At 45.5% G+C, this 24,793-nt stretch overlaps 1 protein-coding gene and 1 long non-coding RNA gene across 4 annotated transcripts; one reads left to right on the top strand and one right to left on the bottom strand.

Moving 5' to 3' along the window:
* On the bottom strand, positions 1–20,831 carry PTGR1 (prostaglandin reductase 1). Of its 3 annotated transcripts, XM_025432499.3 has the most exons (11): positions 20,503–20,831; positions 19,178–19,257; positions 17,715–17,830; positions 16,130–16,175; positions 15,035–15,091; positions 14,289–14,456; positions 11,437–11,554; positions 10,571–10,726; positions 7,716–7,824; positions 4,369–4,487; positions 1–198 (listed from the first exon to the last, which is right to left on the bottom strand). In XM_025432499.3, exons 3-11 carry the CDS (start codon positions 17,818–17,820, stop codon positions 88–90), a joined length of 990 nt encoding a protein of 329 aa, XP_025288284.1. In that variant the 5' UTR covers positions 17,821–17,830; positions 19,178–19,257; positions 20,503–20,831; the 3' UTR covers positions 1–87. The 3 variants fall into 3 exon arrangements, with proteins under 3 accessions (XP_025288284.1, XP_048947850.1, XP_025288285.1); XM_049091893.1 differs by lacking the exon at positions 19,178–19,257 and having other exon boundaries at positions 20,503–20,714; XM_025432500.3 differs by lacking the exons at positions 19,178–19,257; positions 20,503–20,831 and adding an exon at positions 19,287–19,523.
* On the top strand, positions 20,656–24,487 carry LOC112649928 (uncharacterized). The gene is made up of 3 exons (XR_003129800.3): positions 20,656–20,777; positions 21,511–21,694; positions 22,409–24,487. It is a non-coding gene; the product is annotated as an uncharacterized LOC112649928 (long non-coding RNA).
* Positions 24,488–24,793: the final 306 nt, after the last annotated feature.

Here is a 24,793-nt window from a genome sequence, read left to right on the forward strand (position 1 = left end):
TGAAGGTAGTATACATTTTTTATTAAATGGTTAAAAAGAAATTAAGTCATCATCCAAATGATTTCTAGATTCCATGTGTCATTTTTTTCATGCTTTCACTATTGTTTTTCCCAAATTATCTCCTTTCAGCATTCCCATAAATGCAGCCGGCATGTTTTCAAATCCTTCAATGATGTATTCGTGGTACTGGATTTTACCCTGTATCAAAACAACAACAAATATCACAGATTAATTTCATATTCTAACTGATACACTCTTCCCATCATAGCAACACACTTACTGGTTTACACCGCAGGCAGGTTGGAAATCTAAGATGGAGGCCCTGTCCTCCGTGACCTTAGAGTCAGTCTGGGGGCGTGATCCACAGAGTACACCGAACAATTTAATAATAGGCGTTAGGTCACAGTATAATAAGAATGTCCCAGGAAATGATTAAGCAATTTCTAAGTAAATTACATGGAAAATTTTAATAATGCAGTGATCTCAGAAGATGTGGAAGATGGAGAAAGGGGCCCCCATTCCAGGGGATTATCTGCTTTAATTCTTCCAGTAGCTTCAGGACATAGCATCCTTACCTCTTTGACCCCTGAAGAGGAAGAGCCTGTTCAGCAAATGTAAATACCATGGCAGTCTAATAATCTGTCCTCCCGTCAAGCCCAGATTCTTTCAATAGATGTTGAACATTCACTTTGGAGTGTGGGAGGGAAGGGTTCATTTAGTGACGGTTTTTCATTTTCCTTTCTACTACAAGACAGTCTACTAAGTGGGACTAATTTATGTTTTCAAGGGTTTTTGTTTTGTTTTTTAAGGGATCTTATGTGGAGACTGGAGTTAGCCGATATCACTTACTTTCCTAATGTATTCCAGTGATGGCCTACCCCTCGTGATGGATTTATGGAGGCGCTATTGGCCTGGGGTCACTCCACTAATTAATATGTATGGAGGGCAGGGATTTGAACTCTTGACTAGAAAGCGCCAGCTCGTTCCTGTTCTAAAGAGGCAAAGAGGGGCCTTGGGTGGCTCAGTGGTTGAGCATCTGCCTTTGCCTCAGGTCATGATCCTTGGGTCCCGGGACAGAGTCCCACATGGGGCTCCCTGCATGGAGCCTGCTTCTCCCTCTGCCTGTGTCTCTGCCTCTCTCTCTGTGCCTCTCATGAATATATAAATAAAATCTTAAAAAAAGTAAAATAAAGGAGGCAAAGAACCTGGAAAGGAGTTAAAAGCTATAACCGAAAGTTTAAAAGTTAAAAGTAGAGCGTTAATAATACAGTAGATTAAGGTACAGAACACAGGGCATGTGGAAAGTCTTTGTACTAATTTTGTTATTTTTTTCCTTAAAACTGTTCTAAAAGAAAAGTATATTTTTCAGAAGGGGAGGAGATGAGAAAAAAAAATAAGTAGATGGGAGAGAAATTAGGCCAAGTCACTAGTTACTGAAAACAAAACTACCATTGGCCCACTCTGTTAGGAGGCATTAGGAACACCAGCACGGTGGCTTCTTGTCGTCAGCTGTGATCATGGGAGGGCTAGATCAGATTTCACCAAGAGGGACAAAGAGGCTCCACACTGGGGACTTAAAAATCATTCAGCTCTTCTCAGCTTCCTGGAAAGAGCCCAGCTCAGCACTCCAAGCGTTAGCCTGGGAAAAACACCAATCTCCAGTGGCTGCCGGGGGAGCAATCTATTTCTGTGAATTGGGAAACGATGACACAGCCAGGAGTTTAGAGGTGTAATACCACCTTTCCCCTCTAAAACTAGAGTAATGCCCCTTGGTTATTCAGAGTTCTGGGAGAGTATATCACAGCACAGGACAAGGGGATGGGCGTCTTCCTGTGGCTCCGAAGCCATGGCTACAAGAAGACACCGAACTTGGACCTGGAAGAGCTGCGGCACAAAGATAAGCCCCTCCAACATTTATTCAACAATACTCGTCTAGTGTTGACACTGAACCAGACACTACTCTGGATGCTGCGGTACGTCGGAAAACAAAATGCACGAGGGAGATCCCTGGGTGGCTCAGCGGTTTAGCACCTGCCTTTGGCCCAGGGTGTGATCCTGGAGTCCTGGGATCGAGTCCCACTTCAGGCTCCCTGCGTGGAGCCTGCTTCTCCCTCTGCCTGTGTCTCTGCCTCTCTCTCTCTCTGTGTCTCTCATGAGTAAATGAATAAAATCTTAAAAAAAAAAAAGAAAAGAAAACAAAATGCACGAATGTTACTGCCTTCGTGGAGGTTACATTCTCACAAGAGGGAGATGGGCAATAAATATAAGTGAATTATAGTATGTGTCATGCTAAAAGACGATAATTGCTAAGGGTAAAAGTAAGCTAAGGAGGATCAAGAATGAAGGGAGATTGCAGGGATGCCTGGGGGGCGCAGCTGGTTAAGCATCTGACTCTTGGTTTCCACTCAGGTCATGATCTTGGGGTTGTGATCTTAGGATCCTGGGACCCTGCCCCTCAATGGGCTCCTGCCTGAGCGGGAGTCTGCTTGTCCCTCCCCCTCTGCCTCTCCCCACCCCCCACCCCGGCTCGCATGCACGCACACTCACACGCACACACACTCATGTGCGCGTGCTCTCAAAAAAATAAAATTTTAAATCTTAAAAAAAAAATGAGAGAGGATTTCAATTTAAAATAGGGCCATAAATAAATAAATAAATAAATAAATAAATAAATAAATAAAGGCCATTTTTCAGCACGGGTGGTTCAGTGCTTAGTGCCTGCCTTCAGCCCAGGGCCTGATCTGGGGACCCAGGATCGAGTCCTACGTCAGGCTCTCTGCATGGAGCCTGCTTCTCCCTCTGCCTGTGTCTCTGCCTCTCTCTCTCTCTGTGTCTCTCATGAATAAATAGGTAAAATCTTTTAAAAAACAAATAAATAAAATAAAATCGGACCATTTTAAAAGTTGCCTCATTAAGAAGGTAGTTTTTAGCAAAGACCTGAGGGAAATGATCAAATTAAGGAAGCAGTTAGAGGGACAGAGGGCAGTGGGGAGGGGTTGGGCAGAGCGAGCGAGGGGATGAACACTAAGAAATGAAATCAGAGAGGTAACAGAGGTCACATCCTGTACAGCCCTGTAGGTTTGATTCTAAGTGAAATGGAGCACTTTTCAGGGTTTGGAGCCTAAGAATGACAGGGCTTGATTTATGCTTTAAAAGATCACCCTGGCAGCTGCTGGGGCAGAGTCGGGAGGTCGGACAGAGGCTCTTGTAACATCCAGGCCAGAGCAGATGGCGGCCTGGGCCAGGGCAGCAGCAGGGAACGTGGGAGAGCTGGTCAAATCCTGCGGGTAGCCTGAAGGTTGAGCCACCCAGAATTTCCCAACAGATGAGATGTGGGCATGAGAGAAAGAAAAGAATCAAAGATGATTTCAAGGTTTTTGGATTGAGCAACTAGGAGGATAGAATTGCCGTAACTGAGATGGTGAGGTCTGTATATGGAATGGCTCTGGCAGGAAAGATCAAGACATATTTAGTTTTTGACGTATTGAGTGGAAGATGTGTCTTACACATTCAAGTGCAGCTGTTGAGCGGCTGAGAGCCCAGGGGAGAGATCCAGGCTGGAGACAGACATTTAGAAGCTGTCAGCACACTGATGATATTTAAAGCCAAGAGCCTGGCTGAGCTAAGTGAGGGATGGGCAGACTGTGGGTAGAGAAGAAAAGAAGCCCAGTCCCAGCCCTTGGGACACTCTACTATTAATTTGGAGAGAAGAAAAGAAGCTAACAGAGGAGGAGGTCCTCTGGGGAGGACGAATCTATGAGGAAAACCAAGAGCCAGGGGAAGAAAGTGCCCAAGGAGAGCGGGATCACCTCTGTCAAGCGTCCCCACAGCCAAGTGATGCTAAGAACTGACCGCTGCAGTTCACAGTGTGAGGACACCGTCAATGTTGACAAAAGCAATTTTGGTGGAATGGCAAGAGTGTAAAAGCCTGATTATGTGGGTTTAAGAAAGAATGGAAAGAGAGGAACTGCAGACAGTGAGTGTGAACAACACTCTGGGATTTTGTTCTAAAGGGGGAAACCAGGAAGCCCGGGTGGCTCAGTGGTTTAGCGCTGCCTTCAGCCCAGGGCGTGATCCTGGAGACCTGGGATCGAGTCCCACGTCGGGCTCCCTGCATGGAGCCTGCTTCTCCCTCTGCCTGTGTCTCTGCCTCTCTCTCTCTGAGCATGTCTCTCATGAATAAATAAATAAAATCTTTTAAAAAAAATAATCTTAGAAAAAAAAATAAAGGGGGAAACCGAGAGACTTGTGTCCGCGGTGGAGATGGAACCTATTGTGTAGAAAGGGAATGAGAGAGAAAAAAAAAAAAAAAAAGAAAGGGAATGAGATCTAGTGTACAACCAAGACAGTGGCTCTGGAGCCCGTTACCTCTATGACCCATGTCAGCAAGTCTTTCAGAGCCTTCTGGCGGACATCTCCTTGCCAGCGATTAACGATGAACCCTTCCATGCGGAGCTGCTGATAGATAATATTCTCCGGGGGTGGGCCTGTGAACAGGAGGACACATTTAGATGACAGGGTCCAGGAAGGTGGCCCTGGTGAAAACACAAGCAGTACAAATCACGTCACTGTTCTCCTAGATTTCTCCACTCTTTTCTGATCCCTGTGGATCAGACACAGGGGCCTCTGTGGTAGGCAAAGTAATGGTCCCCAAAGACGGCCGTATCCTCGCTCCAGAACCTGTGAATGCCTTTCCTTACATGGCAAAAGGGACTTTGCAGGTATGATCAAGTCAAGAGCCTGTAGATGAAGAGACGATTTTGTATTATCCAGAGGAGCACAATATAATCACAAGGGTCCTTGTAAGGGATGCAGAAAAGTCAGAAGTAGGAAAAAATACGGATGATGGAAACACAGATCAGAGTGAAAGAGAGAGAGACACTGGAAGATTCTGTGTTGCTGGTTTTGAAGATGGAGGAAGGGACCATGACCCAGGAAATAAAGGCAACCTCTGGAAGCTGGAAAAAGCAAGGAAACAGCTTCTCCTCTGAGCCTTCAGAAAGAATTCAGCCCTGCTGACCATTTTAGACTTTTGATCTCCAGAACTATAGGACAATAAATCTGTGTTGTTGTAGAGCCGTAAGCTGAGCTAACTTGTGACTGACACACACTCAGAGTCCTTACACGGGGAACGTCCAGCCTTCACATGCCAGGAGCAAGGCCCACCGAAAACTTCCCAAACAGTTCTGCAGGACAGAAGGAGGCCCCAAAGGAGAACCTGTGAAAATGTGTGACTCAAGCCTAAATACCCTGATATTCCCGATGCTCAGTGTGTTCTTCTTTTATGGCTTACTGTTGTCCTATGGCATAGACCTATCTCCTGTTCTCTTCTCAAAGCAGATATAAAAAAAATCTAGTGTCCACTGTGGCCTAAGAGCCAAGAAAGAAGAGGTGAAGGGGCTCAGCAATTCTAACCACCCGTGCCCTAGCCGTTCTGAGATACCAAGAGTAGAGCAAACAGGAGGCTCACAACGTGGTGTGCATGGGAATCACACAGAGGGCTTCTGGAAAGAGGTCTCTGGCCCTCCCCTGAAATTTCTGATTGTGGATATGGAGTAGATCCCAAGAATCTGTATTTCTAACAAGTTTTCAGGAGATGGTGACGTTGCTGGTCCTGGGCCCACACTTTGGGAACCACCAGCCTGGAAGAAGCACCAGGCTACCCTGTGAGTGAGTCGTGAGGGCGACACAAGAGAGCGGCACGTCCAAATGCTAGGTTGCTCTTGCAGAAGGAGTGCTTCTTCAGAAGATCCACGCCAACCGTACTTCTTCTGGGGCTAAGGACTGGAAGCCTCATTTCCTCATCTTGGAAGAGGATGAAATACTATTTCTGGGCTTATCCATCCTGATGGGAATATGGTTTCTTTATTGGGAGCAACGAGAAAGTGACATTTTAGCAGAGAGGAAGGGAGGGAAAAAGTAAAACAAGACAAAATCAGAGAGAGAGAGACAAACCATGAGAGACTCTTAATCATAGGAAACACATTGAGGGGTGCTGGGGAGGAGGAGGCTGGGTGGATGGGCTGGGTGATGAGCTTTAGGGAGAGCACATGATGGAATGAGCCCTGGGTGTTATATAAGACCGATGAATCACTGAACTCCACCTCTGAAACTAATAATATACTATATGTTAATTAACTGAATTTAAATATTAAAAAAGGCTAAAACCCATCAATCAAAGAGAAAAAAAGAATGTGGCCTTTTAATGTGGCATTAAAGCCAGGGAAATAATTAATTACCCCCTGGGCTATCCTAACAATGTAATATGTTAGAATTTCTGGAGATCAGAGGCAGCGCAGGATCTCATCTAAAACGGATGGACAAGGCCAGCTGATGCCCCAAAGACCTATCTGAGCAGCTGAACTTCCAAACTCTAATTGCTAAAAAGACTAGATCAAGTTACTGGACCCAAAATATTTGGCTGTACCTAATTGGACTATGGTCAAGAAAATGCATCCTGGAGCTTTGCTCAAGTGGGCAGGCAGCAGATTTCCCATGATTCTAGCTTAGCATCAGTTAGAAAAATATAGGGGAAAAAAAAGTCCCTAACAATAAGACTGCCAACTGCACCTGGAGTCTTCTTAGAGAAGTTAGTGTCTGATTTTTCACAACCAAGAGGGAATCCACAAGCTGTCCTTTCCCAGCTCCTTCCACTCTTGCTCACTTGTCTGAATGCAGTTGTGGGTCGTTAACTAGCAGGGCTGTAGGGTTTCATTCGCATGAGTGAAGCCTATCACAGAACGAATACCCAATTTATTTATGGTTATCATCCCAGATCCCGATGACACGCTCCAAAATTCCTTTTTGCTCTGTTTTCCTCCTTTTTTTGGACCACAGGTAAATCTGTATCTCATCAACAGCACAGAATTGTGGAGGGGTGCCTGGGTGCCTCAGTGGATTGAGTGACCCACTCTTGGTTGCCACTCAGGTCTTGATCTCAGGGTCGTGGGATTGGACCCCAAGCACTTGGCACTGAGTTTGCTGGAGATTCTCTAGCCTGGCCACTGCCCTCCCCCTTGCCACACCAGCTCCCTCCCTCCCTCTCTCTCTCTCAAATAAAATAAAATAAAAATCTTTTAAAAAATTGTAGTAATAGAGAAGGACTCAGTATGAAGAGTTCAGAAGACCTGACTTTGAGACTCTGGTGAATAGGACTTAAAGAGCCCCTGGTCCTCTTGGCCATTCATCTCCCATCCATATAATAAGAGGCCTGTACAACATCTCTCAGAGAACTAGGACTCAAGGAATATAGCTCTTTAGCTGACACTGCTTTTGGACCTCTGTGGAGATGGGAGAGAGGAGAGGGCAGTCTGAAGGCAGCACTAAACCGCTGAGCCACCCGGGCTGCCCTGTCTTCAATATCTTAAAGAACCCTAATATTGCACCAGCCAGACCAAGGTGTTCTGTTTCTACATCAGATCATGACTGTCTTTTCACACCTTTACCCAAAACAACAGGTAAAAAATGAAAACTTTTAAAATTATCAACATTTGTCTGTTTTCAGATTGTTATTTTTATATATCAAAAAATGTAATATAAGCTATTTAGTACAAATATATGAAACTACATATTTTTAGTTTAATAAAGACGATTTCATCAAGAATTATCAGGAAGTCTTAACATTTTGATAGTCACTGGCCTATGCCATGTCTGTAAATCTTCTCCTTGTCTAGTCTTTCTACATCTGTGAAAGCTCATGTGCATGAGCTCATTACCTGGGGGAAGTGGGCGAGTACTATTATATGTCGAGATGGCCCCACAAATAGCAATTCTTCCAAACTTCTTCATCTGGGGAATAACAATGTTTGAAAACTCTCCACCTACCTAAACAGAGAGGAAGAAAAAAAAATCACTGACTTTAAGTAATCTAAGCACTAGAAGATTCAGAAGTATCAGTAAGTCACAACCATCATTTCATAAAATTTATTTTAGAAGTAAAAAAACACCTAATTGAATTAGCACAGCAGTGCAGAAAATTGCAGTTGGAAAAAGATAGGAGAGGCTGGGATTTCTCTTTGACGGTAGGAACATACTCTGATCAATTCAATAATCTCATTGCTCCTACCTAAAAGCATGGAATAAATACTCAAAAGCCACATCAAGAACAAAGTTGGAAGACTCACATTTTCCAATTTCAAAACTTACTACAAAGCTGTATTAAGAAAGTGTGGGAATAGAAATATAGATCCGTAGAACTGAGTTGAGAGTCCAGAAATAAACTGTTACTTTATGGTCAATTGATTTTTGACAAGAGTGCCAAAACAATGCAATAAGAGGAAAAAATAGTCTTTCAACAAATGGTGCAGAATAACTGAATATGGAAAAGAATGAAATTGGACCCCTTCGTACACAATACACAAAAATTAAAATAAATGCATCATGGGCCTACGTTTAAGAGTTAAAACCATACAACTCTTAGAAGAAAACATAGGAGTAAATCTTTGTGACCTTGGAGAAGGCAAGGCCTTCTTAGACAGGACACCAAAAGCCTAAGCAACAACAGGAGAAAAAAACTGGGCTTCATTAAAATTTAAAGCTTTTGTGCTTCAAAGGATACTTTTCTTTCACTATCTAGAAAATGAAAGAAAAAAAAAGAAAGTGAAAGGCAACTCACAAAAGAATTGCAAACCACATAGAGTCAATCCTCCTTATTAGTGTATTCCATATTTGAGAATGGGACTACTTACTTGCTAACATTTATTTATAACCCCAAAATCAACACAAGCTTGCCTGTCCATTTGGAGACATGCCTAGAGGCAGTGAAAGAGACACAAAGTTCCCAGCTAAGGTCAAAAAAAGGCCAATGCTCTGTTTTCTTTTTTCAGCTCTCGGGAGGGATTACCAGGGAGGGAAGGCAATAGGGGGCAGTGCAGAGTAGTTCAAAAAGCTCCAGCTCTGGGGCTGGTTGGATGGGGTGTGAATCCCAACTCTGGAAGAATGGGTTTCTGGGTAAGCCTCGGGCAAGCTTCTTTCCACTTCTGAACTCCTTTCTCTTTTGAAAAATGAAGAAAATAGAAGCTGTAGGAAGAGTTGTTTTTAGGATTTAAGATTGTAATCAAGGTGAAACATGTATGTATTTGTACATACTTTCCCTAGAAGCAATGGCTCCGGGTTTGTGGGACTTGATAAAAAACAAACAAACAAACAAACAAACAAACAAAACAAAACAAAACAAAAAAACAAAAAAAAACTACCAGGAATATTGAGAATTGAGTATATGTGATAAGGGACTTCTCAGAACCTTTACGAAGAACTCTTTTTTTTTTTTTAAGATTTTTTTTTAAATTTTTATTTATTTATGATAGTCACAGAGAGAGAGAGAGAGAGAGAGAGAGGCAGAGACATAGGCAGAGGGAGAAGCAGGCTCCATGCACCAGGAGCCCGACGTGGGATTCGATCCTGGGTCTCCAGGATTGCGCCCTGGGCCAAAGGCAGGCGCCAAACCGCTGCACCACCCAGGGATCCCACGAAGAACTCTTAAAACTCAATAAGCCAATTGAAAAAATGGGCAAAAGATTTGAAGACATTTCTCAAAAAATATACAAATGGCCGTAAGTACACAAAAAGATGTCCAATATCTTGAACAATTAGGGAAATAAAGATCAAAACCACAGTGAAATACTACCTCAAACCTACGAGGATAGCCACAATAAAAATGAGAGATAGTAAGTGTTGGTGAGGATGTAGGGACATTGGAACCATCATATATTGCTGGTGAGAATGTAAAATAGTGCAACCATTTTGCAAAAATTTTTGTCAGTTCCTCAAAATGTTAAATATGGAGTTACCACGTGACCCAACAATTCCACTTACAGGTTTATACCTAAGAAAAATGAAAACATACGTTCACACAAAAACTTGATCGTGCATGCTCATCGTAACATTATGTATAAGAGCCAAAAAGTGAAAATTACTCAGATGCTCATCAATTCATGGGTGGATAAACAAAACGTAGTATATCCATACAATGGAATATATCCTGGCCACAAAAAGGAATGAAGCACTGATACACATTACCACACGGATGAACCTGAAAACATGTATAGTGTAAGAAGCCAGTCACAAAAGACCACTCTTTGGGGGAAATGAGGAGTCACTATAATGAGTACAGGATTTTTCAGGGGGGAATAATGAAAATATCCTAAAATTGATTGAGGTGATGGTTGTATAATTCTATGAATATACTAAAAAACCACTAAATTCAAACCTTTAAAAATGGGCGAGTTATATCTCAATAAAGCTGTTTTTTTTTAAAGACACCCATACTTTTGGGATCCCTGGGTGGCGCAGCGGTTTGGCGCCTGCCTTTGGCCCAGGGCGCGATCCTGGAGACCCGGGATCGAATCCCACGTCAGGCTCCTGGTGCATGCAGCCTGCTTCTCCCTCTGCCTGTGTCTCTGCCTCTCTCTCTCTCTCTCTTTCTGTATGTGACTATCATAAATAAATAAAAATTAAAAAAAAAAAAGACACCCATACTTTCTTCATATATTTTAGGTGGAAACTCTAGAACCATATTCTCTTGTATAGTACTTTGTTAGTAAATAAGATATTAAGCCCAATTTGCACTCACATTATCAAAGTAACAATCATAACCATCAGGAGAGGCTTTTTTCAAAGTTTCTTCCAAAGACTTTATGGTTTTGTAGTTAAAGGCAACATCATATCCAAGCTTTTTAAGGTAGGCAACCTTTTCGTCAGACCCTGCTGCTCCAACAACTTTGCAGCCCTAAATGGGGAGGAAAAAATGGAAACCATTTATAAGCCAAAAGCATGGACCAACCTCCCCCCTTCCCAGTCTAGTATGGTCAGCTTCCCCAGGAACACCCTCTTACGTGCTGAGCCACATCTATGAAGATATCATAATGGGCCAATAGGCCCTTAGGTGAAATTAGTCCCTGAATCAGCTTATACCCAACTGTAGCTTCAGCTCGCCTCTGACCAACCAATAGATCCCAGTCTATGGTTATGTGCTTTGCTGTTCGTTTTAACTTGTTGGCTTGACAATCTATTTATTTGACTCTCTTGTTTATTTTGGGGCTTCTCTTGCAGTGACTTGCATGCTATCTTTTGGGACAGTGGTCCTTTAGACTATAATTTGGTCCCAGCTCTGGGAATCTCAGCCCTCTTGTCAGCTCTCCCGGTGACTGTCCCCTTATTATTCGATTTGGGCTAAAGTATTGGACTTGGTCCTGTCTAATCAGGAACTAGAGAGCATTCCGAAAATCACTTTCAGGATGAGACTAGAGACTGTATTGGTACAATGAGAGTGACTCTTCAGAAATCTCTCTTATATTGTCAATGTATCTTTGACTTCTAAACAAGACCCACCAAACTAAACTCCCTGACACTAGGGAAGGTCTGCTGTGCTCACTGTTGTATTCCCCGTGCACACCCTGGGTATTGAGTCAATGTTTGGTACCAGAAGAAGACACTTACCTTGAGCTTAGCAATCTGCCCCACCACAGAGCCCACTGCCCCTGCTGCTGCATTAACCATCACTGTTTCTCCACCCTTCACACCACAGATGTCAAGGAGGCCAAAGTAGGCTGTTAGTCTGAGGGAAGAGAATTGAAGATACGTGGATAGATTTGTTGCTTTCCCCTATAACTCATTAACTGAGGCTCTGTTTTACTACACAAGCCAAGGTGCAGCCTTGAGATAGGATGAGTAGTAGAAAAATGTTAAGTTATGTCTTTGCACCCCGAGTCTGAGTCAGTGAAATCTATATCCACTATGGCAATTGCCAAGCCGCTTGCAAAATTTCAGACAAGTTCATGTAAAATTATTTCTATATGAGACAGAAACTATACATCTGCTTTTGAGTATGTCTGGGGACCCATTAGAGTTGGACATTGAAGGTGAGGCAGCGAAAGGCACAGAAATGTGCACTTTTTTCTGAGGACCCCAAAGCTAATATTCCCACAGTGTTTTTCGAAAGTTGGATGGAGCACCACCTGCCTCAGAATCACTTGGAGTTTTATTAAAATTTAAATTCCCAGGCCCCACCTCAGACCCACTGATTCAGAAATTCTGGGACGTGAAGACCTGAACGTTATATGATGAGGTGATTCTTATGAATGTAAGCAACTGAGAACCATTGCCTTAATGAATGCTGAAGCCAGACGGTGCCAGGCAAGTTTGCATAACCTCAGACGAGAAGGAGAAGGCGGATTTCTGATTGTGACATTCCACCCATGACGGCCCTCCCAACCCCAATCTCTGTCCTAGAACATTCTAAAACCAGCCTTTAATTAGACATGTTGACCTAGGATACACAAGGCCTTTCCGAAATATCACATCCTTCTAAAAATGGAAAGGAGGTAAGGTGGAAAAGCCAACAGTAAAGAAATCTTAGAGGAAAAAGTAAAGGCACACTTTGGTCTGAGGGGGACTTATTATTATTATTATTATTATTATTATTATTATTATTATTGATTTTATTTATTTATTCATGAGAGACAGAGAGAGAGAGGCAGAGACACAAGCAGAGGGAGGAGCAGGCTCCCTGCCGGGAGCCCGATGTGGGATTCGATCCCGGGACTCCAGGATCACACCCTGGGCCAAAGGCAGGCGCTTAACTGCTGAGCCATCCAGGGATCCCTGAGGGGGATTTAAATAACAAAATTGCTTTGTTGGAGAGCAAAACACATGAACCCCTCCAGCTTCACAGGGGTCCAATGAAGGAAATAATGTAACCTTCGGGGGGAATGTTAAATCTCTGGAACCCGGACAGCTATAAGACATCCTAGGTTTCAGAGTTCAATTTCTTTTATAGTCTACAGCAGAAGTTCCAGTGTTCTTGAGGCGTTGACCCATCCCACTGGTAAGTAGTCCATAATGGCAGGCATGCTCAAGAAATGGGCGGTGTGTCATAGGAGGTGAGAAACAAGGCATAACTCCTCCTCCCCCATCAGTGAGAACCGCCGGAATAAAGGTGATTGTTTGGAGTAAAAGTGCAGTCCTCAGGGGCTTGGAACAGGTGAATGAGACACACACGCAAAGGAATAAATTATGCTCTGTTTAGGATTCAAACCTCCTACTACTTTACAGATTACTCTCTCCCCAACGAAGTCATGGGAGACTGGCTTCAAGGTTTTCTCATGTCTCCCTTCACCCCTGCATTCCTCCACCTGGCCCACTTTATTTTTTTTATTTTATTTTTTATTTTATTTTTACTGGCCCACTTTAGAGAGAAAGACGGATGGGATAATACGGTGGGAGGAAGAGCTCACTAGTAGAGGGTACAAGGCAGGCAGGCAGGACCCAGAACCACTATAATTCTGTTGAAGACCCACTTATTAAAGTAAGAAGTATTGAGCATCCTCCAATCTCACAATATTGTCTCTTGGCCACAGCAGTTCTGAGGAAATCATATTCTGAGTGCAATATGAATTTGGGGTGTCAGGGACTGGTTTGGCTAGAGGCTGATCGTTTGGGGTATGAATTTCCATTTCATTCTTTAGAAGTCCTCTGAAGGTTGAAAAAGGAAGGGAGGGAGGGAGGGAATGAGGGAAACAGTGAGAGAGGGAAGAAGGGAAGAAGGAAGGAAAAGATCATACAACTTAGAGAAAGAAAGGAAATTCATGAATTCCAGGCTAAAAACGTTTTTTTGGGGGGAAACTCCAACAAAAAGAATTCAATTGACCTTGCTTCTCCAGGCCATAAGAGGAAACTTGAGGTCCTAAGTGCAGCTGTGACAGGATGAACTGATCAGGAGTCTTCTTGAGGGATAAGGCCAAGGAACTCCTGAGTAGTTCAAGTCTGTGTCAAGCTAAGTGACTGTTCAAAACCATATTTATGACTCATTTCAGTTATTTAAACTTCAGATCCCTATATACCTCAGGAAATTCAGATGTGCGTAAGGAAATGTGGGGAATGAGACAGTATAGAAAAGCCAAGCCAGAATGAATTCCTTTCCCCTCTTTAAACTCTGAAATGGAGGCAGAGATGAGTGAAGAATGAAGCCAAGATGCTTCCAGGGACAGAAGGAGTTGGTTCCCCTGTGTTACCATTTGCCAGCTGCTAGAGAAGGATCATGCCCCTTGCTGCTCCTCACTGCTCCTCTCTGGACCAGGGGGTCTCTAGCCTCATTTTCCTTCTCTCTCCTTCAGTCCAAGGCTAACTCTAGCCCATCTTCTTCCCTTCTTGGTCCTATCATCTACTCTAACCAGTCCCTGAGCCTAGAATGACTCAAGTCTCTTCTTGTTGACCATATTCTGGACAAACTATTTTGGAAAACCAGAATGTCAGGTATTTAAACAAATGAAATATACACCCATGAAACTCACCCTGTCATGCCAATTGTTCCCAAAGCCAAAGACACTGGTACGGTGTCTGGCCACTCTGCAGACAGCTTTTCCAGATCTTTCCCATCAGAAATAGAGTGCGATGTCCAGCCTGAAGAAGCCACTACCACAGTTCCTGCTGGGAAGGCTGAGTTTTTACTTTCTACAACTCTGAAAGATAAAGCACATTAAGACATGGGAAACCTCTTTCAAGGGATGTGATGCTACATGGTTGGTGTTCCTAAAAGGGACTGAAGTGAACCCCATGGGCTGAAGAAACTATAGGGGTCTGGGAAGCCTGAGTGGCTCAGTGGTTGAGCGTCTGCCTTCAGTTCAGGGCGTGATCCCAGAGTCCTGGGATCGAGTCCCGTATCGGACTCCCCGCGGGAATCCTGCTTCTCCCTCTGCCTGTGTCTCTCTGTGTATCTCATGAATAAATAAATAAATAAAAAATTTTAAAGATGTTATTTATTTATTCATGAGAGACACAGTGAGAGAGAGAGGCAGAGATACAGGCAGAGGGAGAAGCAGGCTCCATGCAGGGAGCCCAACGCAGGACTCCATCCCGGGTCTCCAGGATCATGCCCTGGGCTGAAGGAAGAAGCTCAACCGCTGAGCCACCCGGGCTGTCTAAATAAAATCTTTAAAAAAGAAAAAAAGAAAGAAAGAAACTGTAGGAGTCATAGACAGAGACCCCAGCAGGAGATAGAGGACAGACATATTTTTCAAGCACTGAGACACACAAATACCTGGCCACTTGCTGCCCCATCATCATGTCACCCTCCTTCAATCTTTTGGCTGCCACTCTGCAAAAAAAAAAAAAAAAAAATTCTTAATACATAGAGCATCTGGGGAGGGGCGACTGGGTGGTTCAGACGGTTGCGTGTCCCACTTGATTCTGGCTGGGGTCAGGATCTGGGGGTCGTGAGATCGAGCATGGCCTGGGGCTCCATGCTGACCGTGGAGCCTGCTTTGGATTCTCTCCTTCTCCCTCTGCTCCCTCCCCACCCCCCACTCTTGCACGTGTTCTCTCTCTCTTTAAAAAAAATAAAAGAGCATCTGGAGAAAACCATCTTGAGTTCAGGCCACATGAAAAATCAACAAGAAAGTGTGTGCTGAGACGTGAAGGCAATAAAACCTGGTGAAATGCAGGAGGAGAGCTGTTACTGGTAGTTCTGCTCTGTCACCCCAAAGCGGCATTCTGAGAGCATTTTCCAGTGAAAGGAACATGAGAATCTTACCATCATGCTCCACTATGGATGAGTTTCTACCAATAACTTTTAAAACATAACCCAGGGCAGCCTGGGTGGCTCAGCAGTTTAGCGCCGCCTTCAGCCCAGGGCGTGATCCTGGAGATACTGTGATTTAGAGTAAGAATTAATATAGTCTGTCTATATCCTATTTTTGGCAGAAAGCTCCTAAAACTCCTGGGATTTCCTAAGTGATGATGTTGATAAAGTTATCTTTTTTTATGTTAACGAGGTGACTTTTGCAAAGCCCCTAAGGAGGGGGGCTGGTTGCCAGAAGCCAACTCGAACTCCGGATTAGAGGGGCTGTAATTCTCACTGCCCCCTCCCCAGACCTCCGGGAAGTAGGGAAGGGCTGGAGGCTTACTCAGTTGTTAATGGTCAAAGATTTAACCAACCATGCCTATGTGATGAGCCTCCATAAAATCCCAAAAAGACATCTTTTTGCTGGCAAAGATGAGCATCCATGAATCTTATCGTTGAATCATACTGGGGCAACAGGGGGAAATGACAATCAGTTGGATATTTTAAAAGATGGACTATTTCAAAACAGGGTCCAAAACACAACACATGAATTTTTAGGAGGAAAAATCATACCTCATGTAAGGATCCACGGTAAGGAACAAAGCTTCCAGCAGGACCTCTATAAAATAAAACATTCCACAGGCAATTAGCAACTCAAGGCTCAGGGCACCTGGGTGGCTCAGTGGTTGAGCGTCTGCCTTTGGCTCGGGTCGTGATCCTGGGGTCCTGGGATCAAGTCCCACATGGGGCTCCTTGTGGGGAGCCTGCTTCTCCCTCTGCCTGTGTCTCTGCCTCTCTGTGTGTGTCTCTCATGAATAAATAAATAAAATCTTAAAAAAAAGAGAGAGAGAGAGAGAGACTCAAGGCTTGATGCCTTCCTTGACTTTGGCATTCTAAATAAACACAGATCATCCTTCCGCTGCAGGGTTGCCCTTCTTCCATCTGTGCTTGCTGTTGAAGAGACGAGAGGGTGCCAGCCCAGATCATTATCATCATCCTATTATTTACTTAGCACTCACTCCATGCTTTACATGGGTTATTTTCCAGGAGATTCCCAGCTATTATAGTTTTGTTTTATTCAGGCTTAGGTTAAGGAACCTGCATGCTTACACAGTAAGCATGTAGTCAACTGCCATGACGTGACTGGATTATTATGACTTCCTAGCCTCGGCCTTGAAGCCAGATGGCAGGGTCTACTCATCATGAACTTCTCTTCATTATCATTTGCACTAGGTTGCAGCGCTCCTATGAGGTTTCACTGACAGCCCCCATTAGGATTAAAGAATATACATTTTGCTGGAGTGACCCTCATGCACATTCTCTGGAATTCTGAATCTGAGTCCTGGCCATCTATCCCAACTTAGATGGGACTGAACTTTGGCGTGCTATTTGATTGTGTGCGCCTTCCTCAAAGCCTGCCTACCTGCCTGCAAACACCCCTTGCTGTCTCTCTACAAGGCTAATCTCCAAACACGTTACAGAGTGTGCTGCTGTTTCTCTCCCCTTTGCCTTGTCCTTCCACTTCCCCCAATGGGATGGGAGACTCCTCAATGAAGGAGGAGAGTTTTTCTCTCCTGTCTGTGCATAGGATAAGTCTGAGCTCTGCACATGGCTGCTAGGCCCTGCTTACCCCACTCGCTCACCCAATCATCAGGCTTGCCAGGACCGAGAGGAAATCCTCCCCAAGGTCTGCTCAAAGTCATGAACAATGTACCTTTTCATTGATGAAGGAAATCAGAGGGATCCTCCCACATGACCTCAAGGCTTCACCCAGAAAACCTTGAAAAGTCTCTGTGATAGAGTGCAAAATTGCTCCAATCGCTGTGTGGGGCCTCCTCGCCACTCCTCCCATCAAGAAGTCTATGTGTCACTCCTTGAATCGGGACTTGGCTGTGCGACGTGCTTCGCGTATTAGCGAACATGGTATAAGGAGAGGCTTGAAAGGTACTTGCCAACACTGTGAAGACAAAGAGCTCACAGCCTACTAGAAACTAGCAGGACTGAGGCCCGCATCTCTACAGAAAGCTTGCTAAGCACCAGACAGAGAAGTGAGGTCCATCCTGAGATTAGATATCCTGATGTCACTAAATTTTGAGGTAGTTTGTTATGCAGCAAAGGCTAACTGAAAGTCTTTTCCAGCTCAAATCTTATGACTTACCTCCATTTTTTAAGGACGGGAGTTCAACCGTCTTTAACTCAAAGTTACTATGAGTAGGGCTGCCTTCAAAGTGCTTCTTCAGAGTCCAGCTCTTAGCATGAACCATCTTGAAGTTCCTGGAACACAGTAAGCATGTAGTCAACTGCCACGATGTGACTGCATTTTTTTTTTAAGACTTTATTTGTTTATTTATGAGAGACACAGAGGGTAGAGAGAGAGAGAGAGAGAGAGAGAGGCAAAGGGAGAAGCAGGCTCCATGCAAGGAGCCTGACATGGGACTCGATCCTGGGTCTCCAGGATCATGCCCTGGGCCGAAGGCGGTGCTAAACTGCTGAGTCACTTGGGCTGCCTGATGTGACTGGATTATTAGGACTTCCTAGCCACGGCCTTGAAGCCAGATGGCAGGGTCTACTCATCATCTACTTCTCTTCATTATCACTTAACACCAACCACATTTATTAAGTATTTATTGCATTTCTATTCCTGTGCTAAGCTTCACAGTCATCATCTCATTTTATCTTCATAAACTCCCTTTAAGATAGGCATTCTTATCATTGCCAGGGTACAAATGAGGAAACCGAGGCTTCCCCAGAAATTTCCAAGGAAAAATGTTAACCAACACAGAAATTCTTCCCAGCCAGGATGCCTGATGGCTCAGTGGTTGAGCCTCTGTCTTTGGCTCAGGTGGTGATCCCAGGGTCCTGGGGTCAGGTCCCACCCACATCAGGCTCTCCACAGGGAGCCTGCTTCTCCCTCTGCCTGTGTCTCTGCCTCTCTCTCTCTCTCTGTGTCTCTCATGAAGAAAGAAAGAAAAAGAAAGAAAGAAAGAAAGAAAGAAAGAAAGAAAGAAAGAAAGAAAGAAAAGAAAAGAAAAGAAAAGAAAAGAAAAGAAAAGAAAAGAAAAGAAAAGAAAAGAAAAGAAAAGAAAAGAAAAGAAAAGAAATTCTTCCCAGCCACCTCTTGGGTTTCACGAGGGCCCTGGACAACTACCTGGTGTGCAAATGTTCTGTTCCTCACCTCACATAAAACAAATCCTGAGACTCAAACACAAAGAACCTAAGAGAGGTCCATGCTCCCCCGTGAGATGGATGGAGCAAGTTTCTAAGGCCGCCAGACAGTCTGATCCTCCCGAACACCACCGCGGGGCGCTGCTGCTCCGCCCGGGGGCGAGTTTACTTTGGCACCAAAAAGGAAATCCAGGGTTTAAACTTGCCTCCGCAGGAAACCAAAAGATGATTCAGGCCGCCCTGAGCTGGGCGAGCAGGACACTTTGCTGGGACCCACCTGTCCCGCAGCACCTGCGCCTCCCCGCCCCCCCAGGCCTGCTCGCTGGCAGTGTAAGCAGCAAAGAGGGAGGGGGGTCCCCGGAAAAGGAAACCGGACACAGCTTTCCCGCCACAGGAGAGAAGTTCATTCTAGGCCTTCGGCTATGCTTGGCACCTTGCCCTGCTGCCTCTACTTACCCAGCCCTCCGCCGCAAGAGCTTCCTAGGAGGTGTTAGATTTACAAGGGAATGCAAGAAACCTCCGTCGTTCAGGATTTTCTGGAAAGAAAGGGAATGCAAGAACTCACGTCTTTGCCTGGCCTGGGCACAGCCCAAGCAAATCAGAGGCCACGAATCGGTGATCGGACTCCTTTGCTTCCCAACCTCGCTGTTTCAAAGCGAAGGCTGACCTCCGCCGCTCGCGGGCGGGCACCGGGGCCCTGGACCCCCGCAGACTGGAGTCACCCCGAGGCCTCCATCCCCCAGGACCCGGGCTCCGCCCACCTAGGGCGCCTTCGCCCCCGCCCCACACGGAACTTTCTTTCTTTCTTTTTTTTTTTTTTCTAAGATTTTATTTATTTATTCATGAGAAACAGAGGGAGAGCAAGAGGCAGAGACACAGGCCGAGGGAGGAGCAGGCCCCCTGCAGGGAGCCCGACGCGGGACTCGATGCCCAGACCCTGGGGTCACGCCCTGGGCCACCTGAGCCCCCCGGGCGTCCCCGGAACTTTCTTTTTCGCCCAGTCCCCGCATGAATACGCAGGCACCCTTGGCTTAGAACCTCCCCAACTTTGTTTTTCGGGGTGACACGACTTGGCGAAGTAGCCCTGCTGTTCTCCTTTACTCTTGCAAGTGAAACTTCCTTTTCCTATTCGTTGGCTTGGTTGTGTCTTTGGGTCCGACACGCACCGAGGCGCGACCCCCGTGGGGGCGGGGGCGGCGCCCGGGCCTTTGTGTTGCGGGGCGGTCGCGGGGGGGGGGGCGCGGGGCCGCAGCCCGGCTCTTCCACTTGCCTCCTTTCCCGCAGAGGCAGCCCCCGCGGACGGGTGGCCTCGCTGCGGGTCTGGGAGCCCCCGGAGCGGACCAAGTTCGGGGAGAGCCCCACCCGCCAGCCCAGGGGGTCGGGGCGCAGGGCCCCCGGGACCACCCCCGCACCCGTCCGTGCCCGCCCCCGGGCCCCCCCCACCCCGCACCCACCCCTGCCCTCCCCCCGGGCACCCCCCGCCCCGCCCCCGTCCGTGCGCGCCCCCCGCCCCGCACCCATCCGTGCCCTTCCCCCGGGCCTCCCCACCCCGCACGCGTCCATGCCCCCCCGGGTCCCCTGCCTTGCACCCACCCGTGCCCTCCCCCCCGCCCCGCCCCCATCGTGCCCGCTAACCGAATTCCGACCCCACCCTCCCCTTCCTCGCGTCCCCGCTCCGCAGGCGCCGAGGTTCCCGGGCCGCCGCCGCCCCCGGCTCGCAGGCAGGCCCGTCGGTCCGTCCGTCCGTCCGTCCGTCCGTCCGTCGGTGCAGCGCGTCTCACCTCTCCGGGAACACGCAGGGCCTCGCTCCACTCTGCTCGCAGCGCAGGACTCGCCAGTCACTAGCGGAAGCAGCGGCGGAGCGACGCGCGAACCGTCCGCAGCTCTGGAAACGGCGAGAAAAATAGCGGGGCGGGGCCGTGTACCCCGGAGTCCGCAGCTCCGCGTCCGAGACCCGGCAGGAGGTCGGGGCTCTGCAGCCCGGCGCCCACCGCCTGGACTTGTGGCCGCCCCGGGGGTGGGGCCTCCCGGGGGCGGTGCTGCTCCTCCCGGGCGGGTAAATCGCTGTGTGTGTGTGTGTGTGTGTGTGTGTGTGTGTGTGTGTGTGTGTGTGTGGAGGGGGTGCGTCCCAGAGCACAGGCCTCCACCGGAGCCCCACCCGGTGGAGCTGTACCTGCACCAGCTTCCTAACTGGGACCCCGGGGCAAAGCTGCTGTGCGGGAGAACCAGCCACGACTTCCCTGCTCAGGCGGGGAGGAGAAAACACAGGGTCACAGTGCGGAGCTTTCTACTTTTTATTAATTTGTTAGAGAGAGAGAGAGAGAGAGAGATGAAGGGCAGAGGGAGGGAGAGAAAGAATCTCAAGGCGACTTTGCACTGAGCTCCATTCCAGCCTGGGGCTAATAAGCCTAGTATATTACCACATTGTTTTCCAAAAATATAGCAGCAATTTACATTCCTGCCATTAATCTCTGTGCGTTTCTGTTACCCAAAGCCAACATCAGAACTTGTTATTGTCGTATTCACTTTTTGCTCCTCTGATCAGTGCAAATGAATGTATGCCCCCCAAGGGATGAGATCCGACTTTATTCATATTTGCACCCTTGCACCTGCCTGAATTATTTAGAAAATTTGTTATTGTTGTTCTGCAAGTTACAGATGACTCCTATTGGCTTAAAAAATAAGAGACCTGCAAGTGGTCTGAGGTTGGTTTAGAGACATTTCAACCAATGAGAGGAAGAAGACTCTTGCTAGGAATTTTGTAACATGGTTATTTTTCTTTCCCTTAGGTTAGTAGAGCTTCTGCAGCCATTGCCTCACCAGGAGGGAAGCAAGCCTTAGGATTCTGCTGATACCACAGAAAGTAGTGTGTAAGGATGAAATATGCCAAATCATGATTCAGGCACACCCTGAAGCCCATCCTACTTCTGGACTTTCCAGTCACATGAGCCACTCACTTATCTCAAATGGAAGGTACAGGATAAGATGTGACCACTCCAGGGGCACCGGGGTGGCTCAGTAGGTTAAGTGTCTGCCTTCCACTCAGGTCATGATCTCAGGGTCCTGGGACTCCCTGCAAGGTGGGGAGCCTGCTTTTCTCTCCCCCTCTACCCCTCGCCTCTGCTCATGCTCTCTCTTTCTCTCTCTTCTCTGCCCATGCACTCTCTCTCTAATAAATAAACAAAACCTTAAAAAAAAAAAAAAGCTAACCACTCTGGGTCAACCAGGATCTCTTTCCCAGGCATCACTGTGACTCAGCTTAATGACTAAAATGAGCAGTCATGGTGATAAAGCTCAATCTTGACTATTGCATCATCACACAGAGTTGGTTAGAATATGAATTAAAGGATCAAGGAAGAAAGAAGATTTTCCTTTGCTTTGCTCTAAGACGAAATCTTACTCGATTCAGTGCTCCGACCTTAGGTTTCAAAGAGCTCTGGTCTAGCGAGCTAAGGGAACACTTCACTTGACGCAGTACAATCATGCAAGTAGTAAGGGAATGTATCTCGTCAAATATTCAGGTAATACAGATGTGTATGGTGTAAAAAGCAAAAGTCACTATTATCTGTTTGGTGGAAATTACCTCTGAAACTTTTGTATGGCAATGCACTTTATTATTTTTGTTTTGTTTTTTTTGGCAATGCACTTTAAAAGTAGACAGATCTGTCTTCCGTTTCTTTTCTACAGCTTCCATTGCATTGGTCTGGCGAGATAATGCTTGTGAAAGAATTATAAAACTGGATAGTAATATTACTCTCATAATTGAAAAAAATCCTTTCCTACCTGTAAGACACTACATTTGGAGAGAGAATGATTATGCCTCTTCCCACAGCGCAATGAAATGTGGCCGATACAGCACCAAGTAGGAGCCCTTGGTATCTAATTTCTAAGCCTCACAACAGTCCAGGGAAGAAAATATTATCATTATCTTCCTCAGAGCCTCAGGGGCCTGAAATTCAAGAGGTGAAATCCATTAGACAAGATCACAGAGTTAGTCAGAAGGAGGGTTGGGATTTGAATCCCAGTTAACCTGCTCCAAAGCCCTGCACTTTGCACTATTCCATTTGATCTCCTGGTATAGGTGAGATGGATTCCCCTTGTAGGGAAGGACAAATTTAGGAAAGGCTACACTTACGGGATTTCTGTAAACACCTATTAGTAATGCTATTTTGGACATACAAATATACTGAATGTCTTAGAATGTCACTCTCTCATCCTGGTTTCCCTCTTAGCCCCTCTTTCCACCCTCCCAGCCACGTGGTTGGTGTTTGACAGAATTCTGTGGCAGCACTTCTCTCTGTCTCGTGATGGCTGTGGCTGGGACTGGGGCAGAGAAAATATCAGATGAACCCGAAATAACTTTTTGTACCACCAGTAAGGAAGAAAACACATAAAATATAACGGGACAAAAAATGACAAGGGACATGTCCAAAGGACCCAGAAGCCATTTTAAATGAGCTTCCATTGGTCAAATCTAAGACAACTCCAGCAGAAAAATAAGTAATGAAATTAACAGATCAGTACCCATGTGAGTAACGATAGCAGCTAATACATTAACGGAATTAATATATTTTATCACCCATAAAGTAAGTTATCATGAGTTTATAAACATAAAGATAAAGATCTTCCTTATAGTAGAATGCCAATTAATCAATGTGGATGGAAGAACAGAATTAGAATGTCACCATTCTCTCACCATTGCATTAACAATCGGTTCAGGCAAAAATCATGGAAGCTAAAATAAATAGGGGAAAGTCTGATGCAGAACCGTATACATCTAAAAGCATCTTCACACGTTATTTATGAAATAATAGACGGAAAAACCTGGCAGACAAGTGACCAAAGGCCACATTACCAATAATGGGACAATCTGATGTTATCTTCTGCTTTCTGATATTATGCATGGAGGATGAGAAATGCATACTTGGATTTAATGATGAGGAAACATCAGAAAACTCAAATGGGAAGACTTTCTACAAAATAATTAGCTTGTAATCTTCAAAAGTGTCCAGGTCACGGAAGTCAAGGAAAGCCTAAGATTCCTTTTTTAGATTAAAGTAGATTAAGAGACAGGACCATTAAATGCAGTGCAGGAAATTGGGCAGGATTGGTGATGAGAGGACAGCCGTGTACTTGCATGACTGAAACAGCTGGTGAGATTGGATATGGACTGTAGGTTGGACCAGGAGTTGGCGAACTGTGTATGACCCTCTTGTCAAATCCAGCCTGCAATTTTACCTGGCAAGCTAAGAAGGGGTTTTACCTTTTTAAAAAATTGTGGTAAAAGCCACAAAACATAAACTTTATCATCTTAACCATTTTTTAAAAGATTCGGAGCCAGACGTGGGGCTCTATTCCAGGACCCTGGGATCACAACCTCAGCTGAAGGCAGACACAACCCACTGAGCCACCCCGGAAGCCCCTCGTCTTAACCACTTTTAAGTGTACTGTTCCACAGTATTAACTGTATTCACATTATCGTGCAACAGATCTCTGGAACATTTTTTGGAAAACCAAAACTCTATACCCATCAAACATCACCACCCCATTCGCATTTCCGCCTGGCCCCTGGTAATCACAATCCTATTTTTTTATTTCTATGAATTTGACTTCTTTCGATGTCTTATATAAGTGAATCATACAGGATTTGTCTTTTTGTGACTAGTTTATTTCACTTAGCATAATTTTCTCAAGGTTTTTCTGTGCTGTAGCGTGTAACAGAATTTCCTTCTTTTTAAAGGATGAATAATAAATCATTTATATGAATATACTACCTTTTCTTTATCCATTCATCTATCTATTGACTTCTGCTGTCCTTCCATCTGTTGGTTATTGTAAATAATGCTCCAGTGGACAGGAGTGTACAAATATCTCTTTGGGATCCTGCCTTCAATTCTTTTGGATACATACCTAAAAGTGGGATTACTGGATCATGTGGTAATTCTATTTTTAATTTTTTGAGGAAACTACACACTGATTTCCATAGTGGCTGCATCATTTTATACTCTCTTGGTGCACAAGGATTCCAATATCCCCGTGCCCTCACCAACACTTACTTATTTTATTTTATTT

This window comes from Canis lupus, chromosome 11 (genome assembly GCF_003254725.2).
Source record: "Canis lupus dingo isolate Sandy chromosome 11, ASM325472v2, whole genome shotgun sequence".
Taxonomy (NCBI): Eukaryota; Metazoa; Chordata; class Mammalia; order Carnivora; family Canidae; genus Canis; species Canis lupus.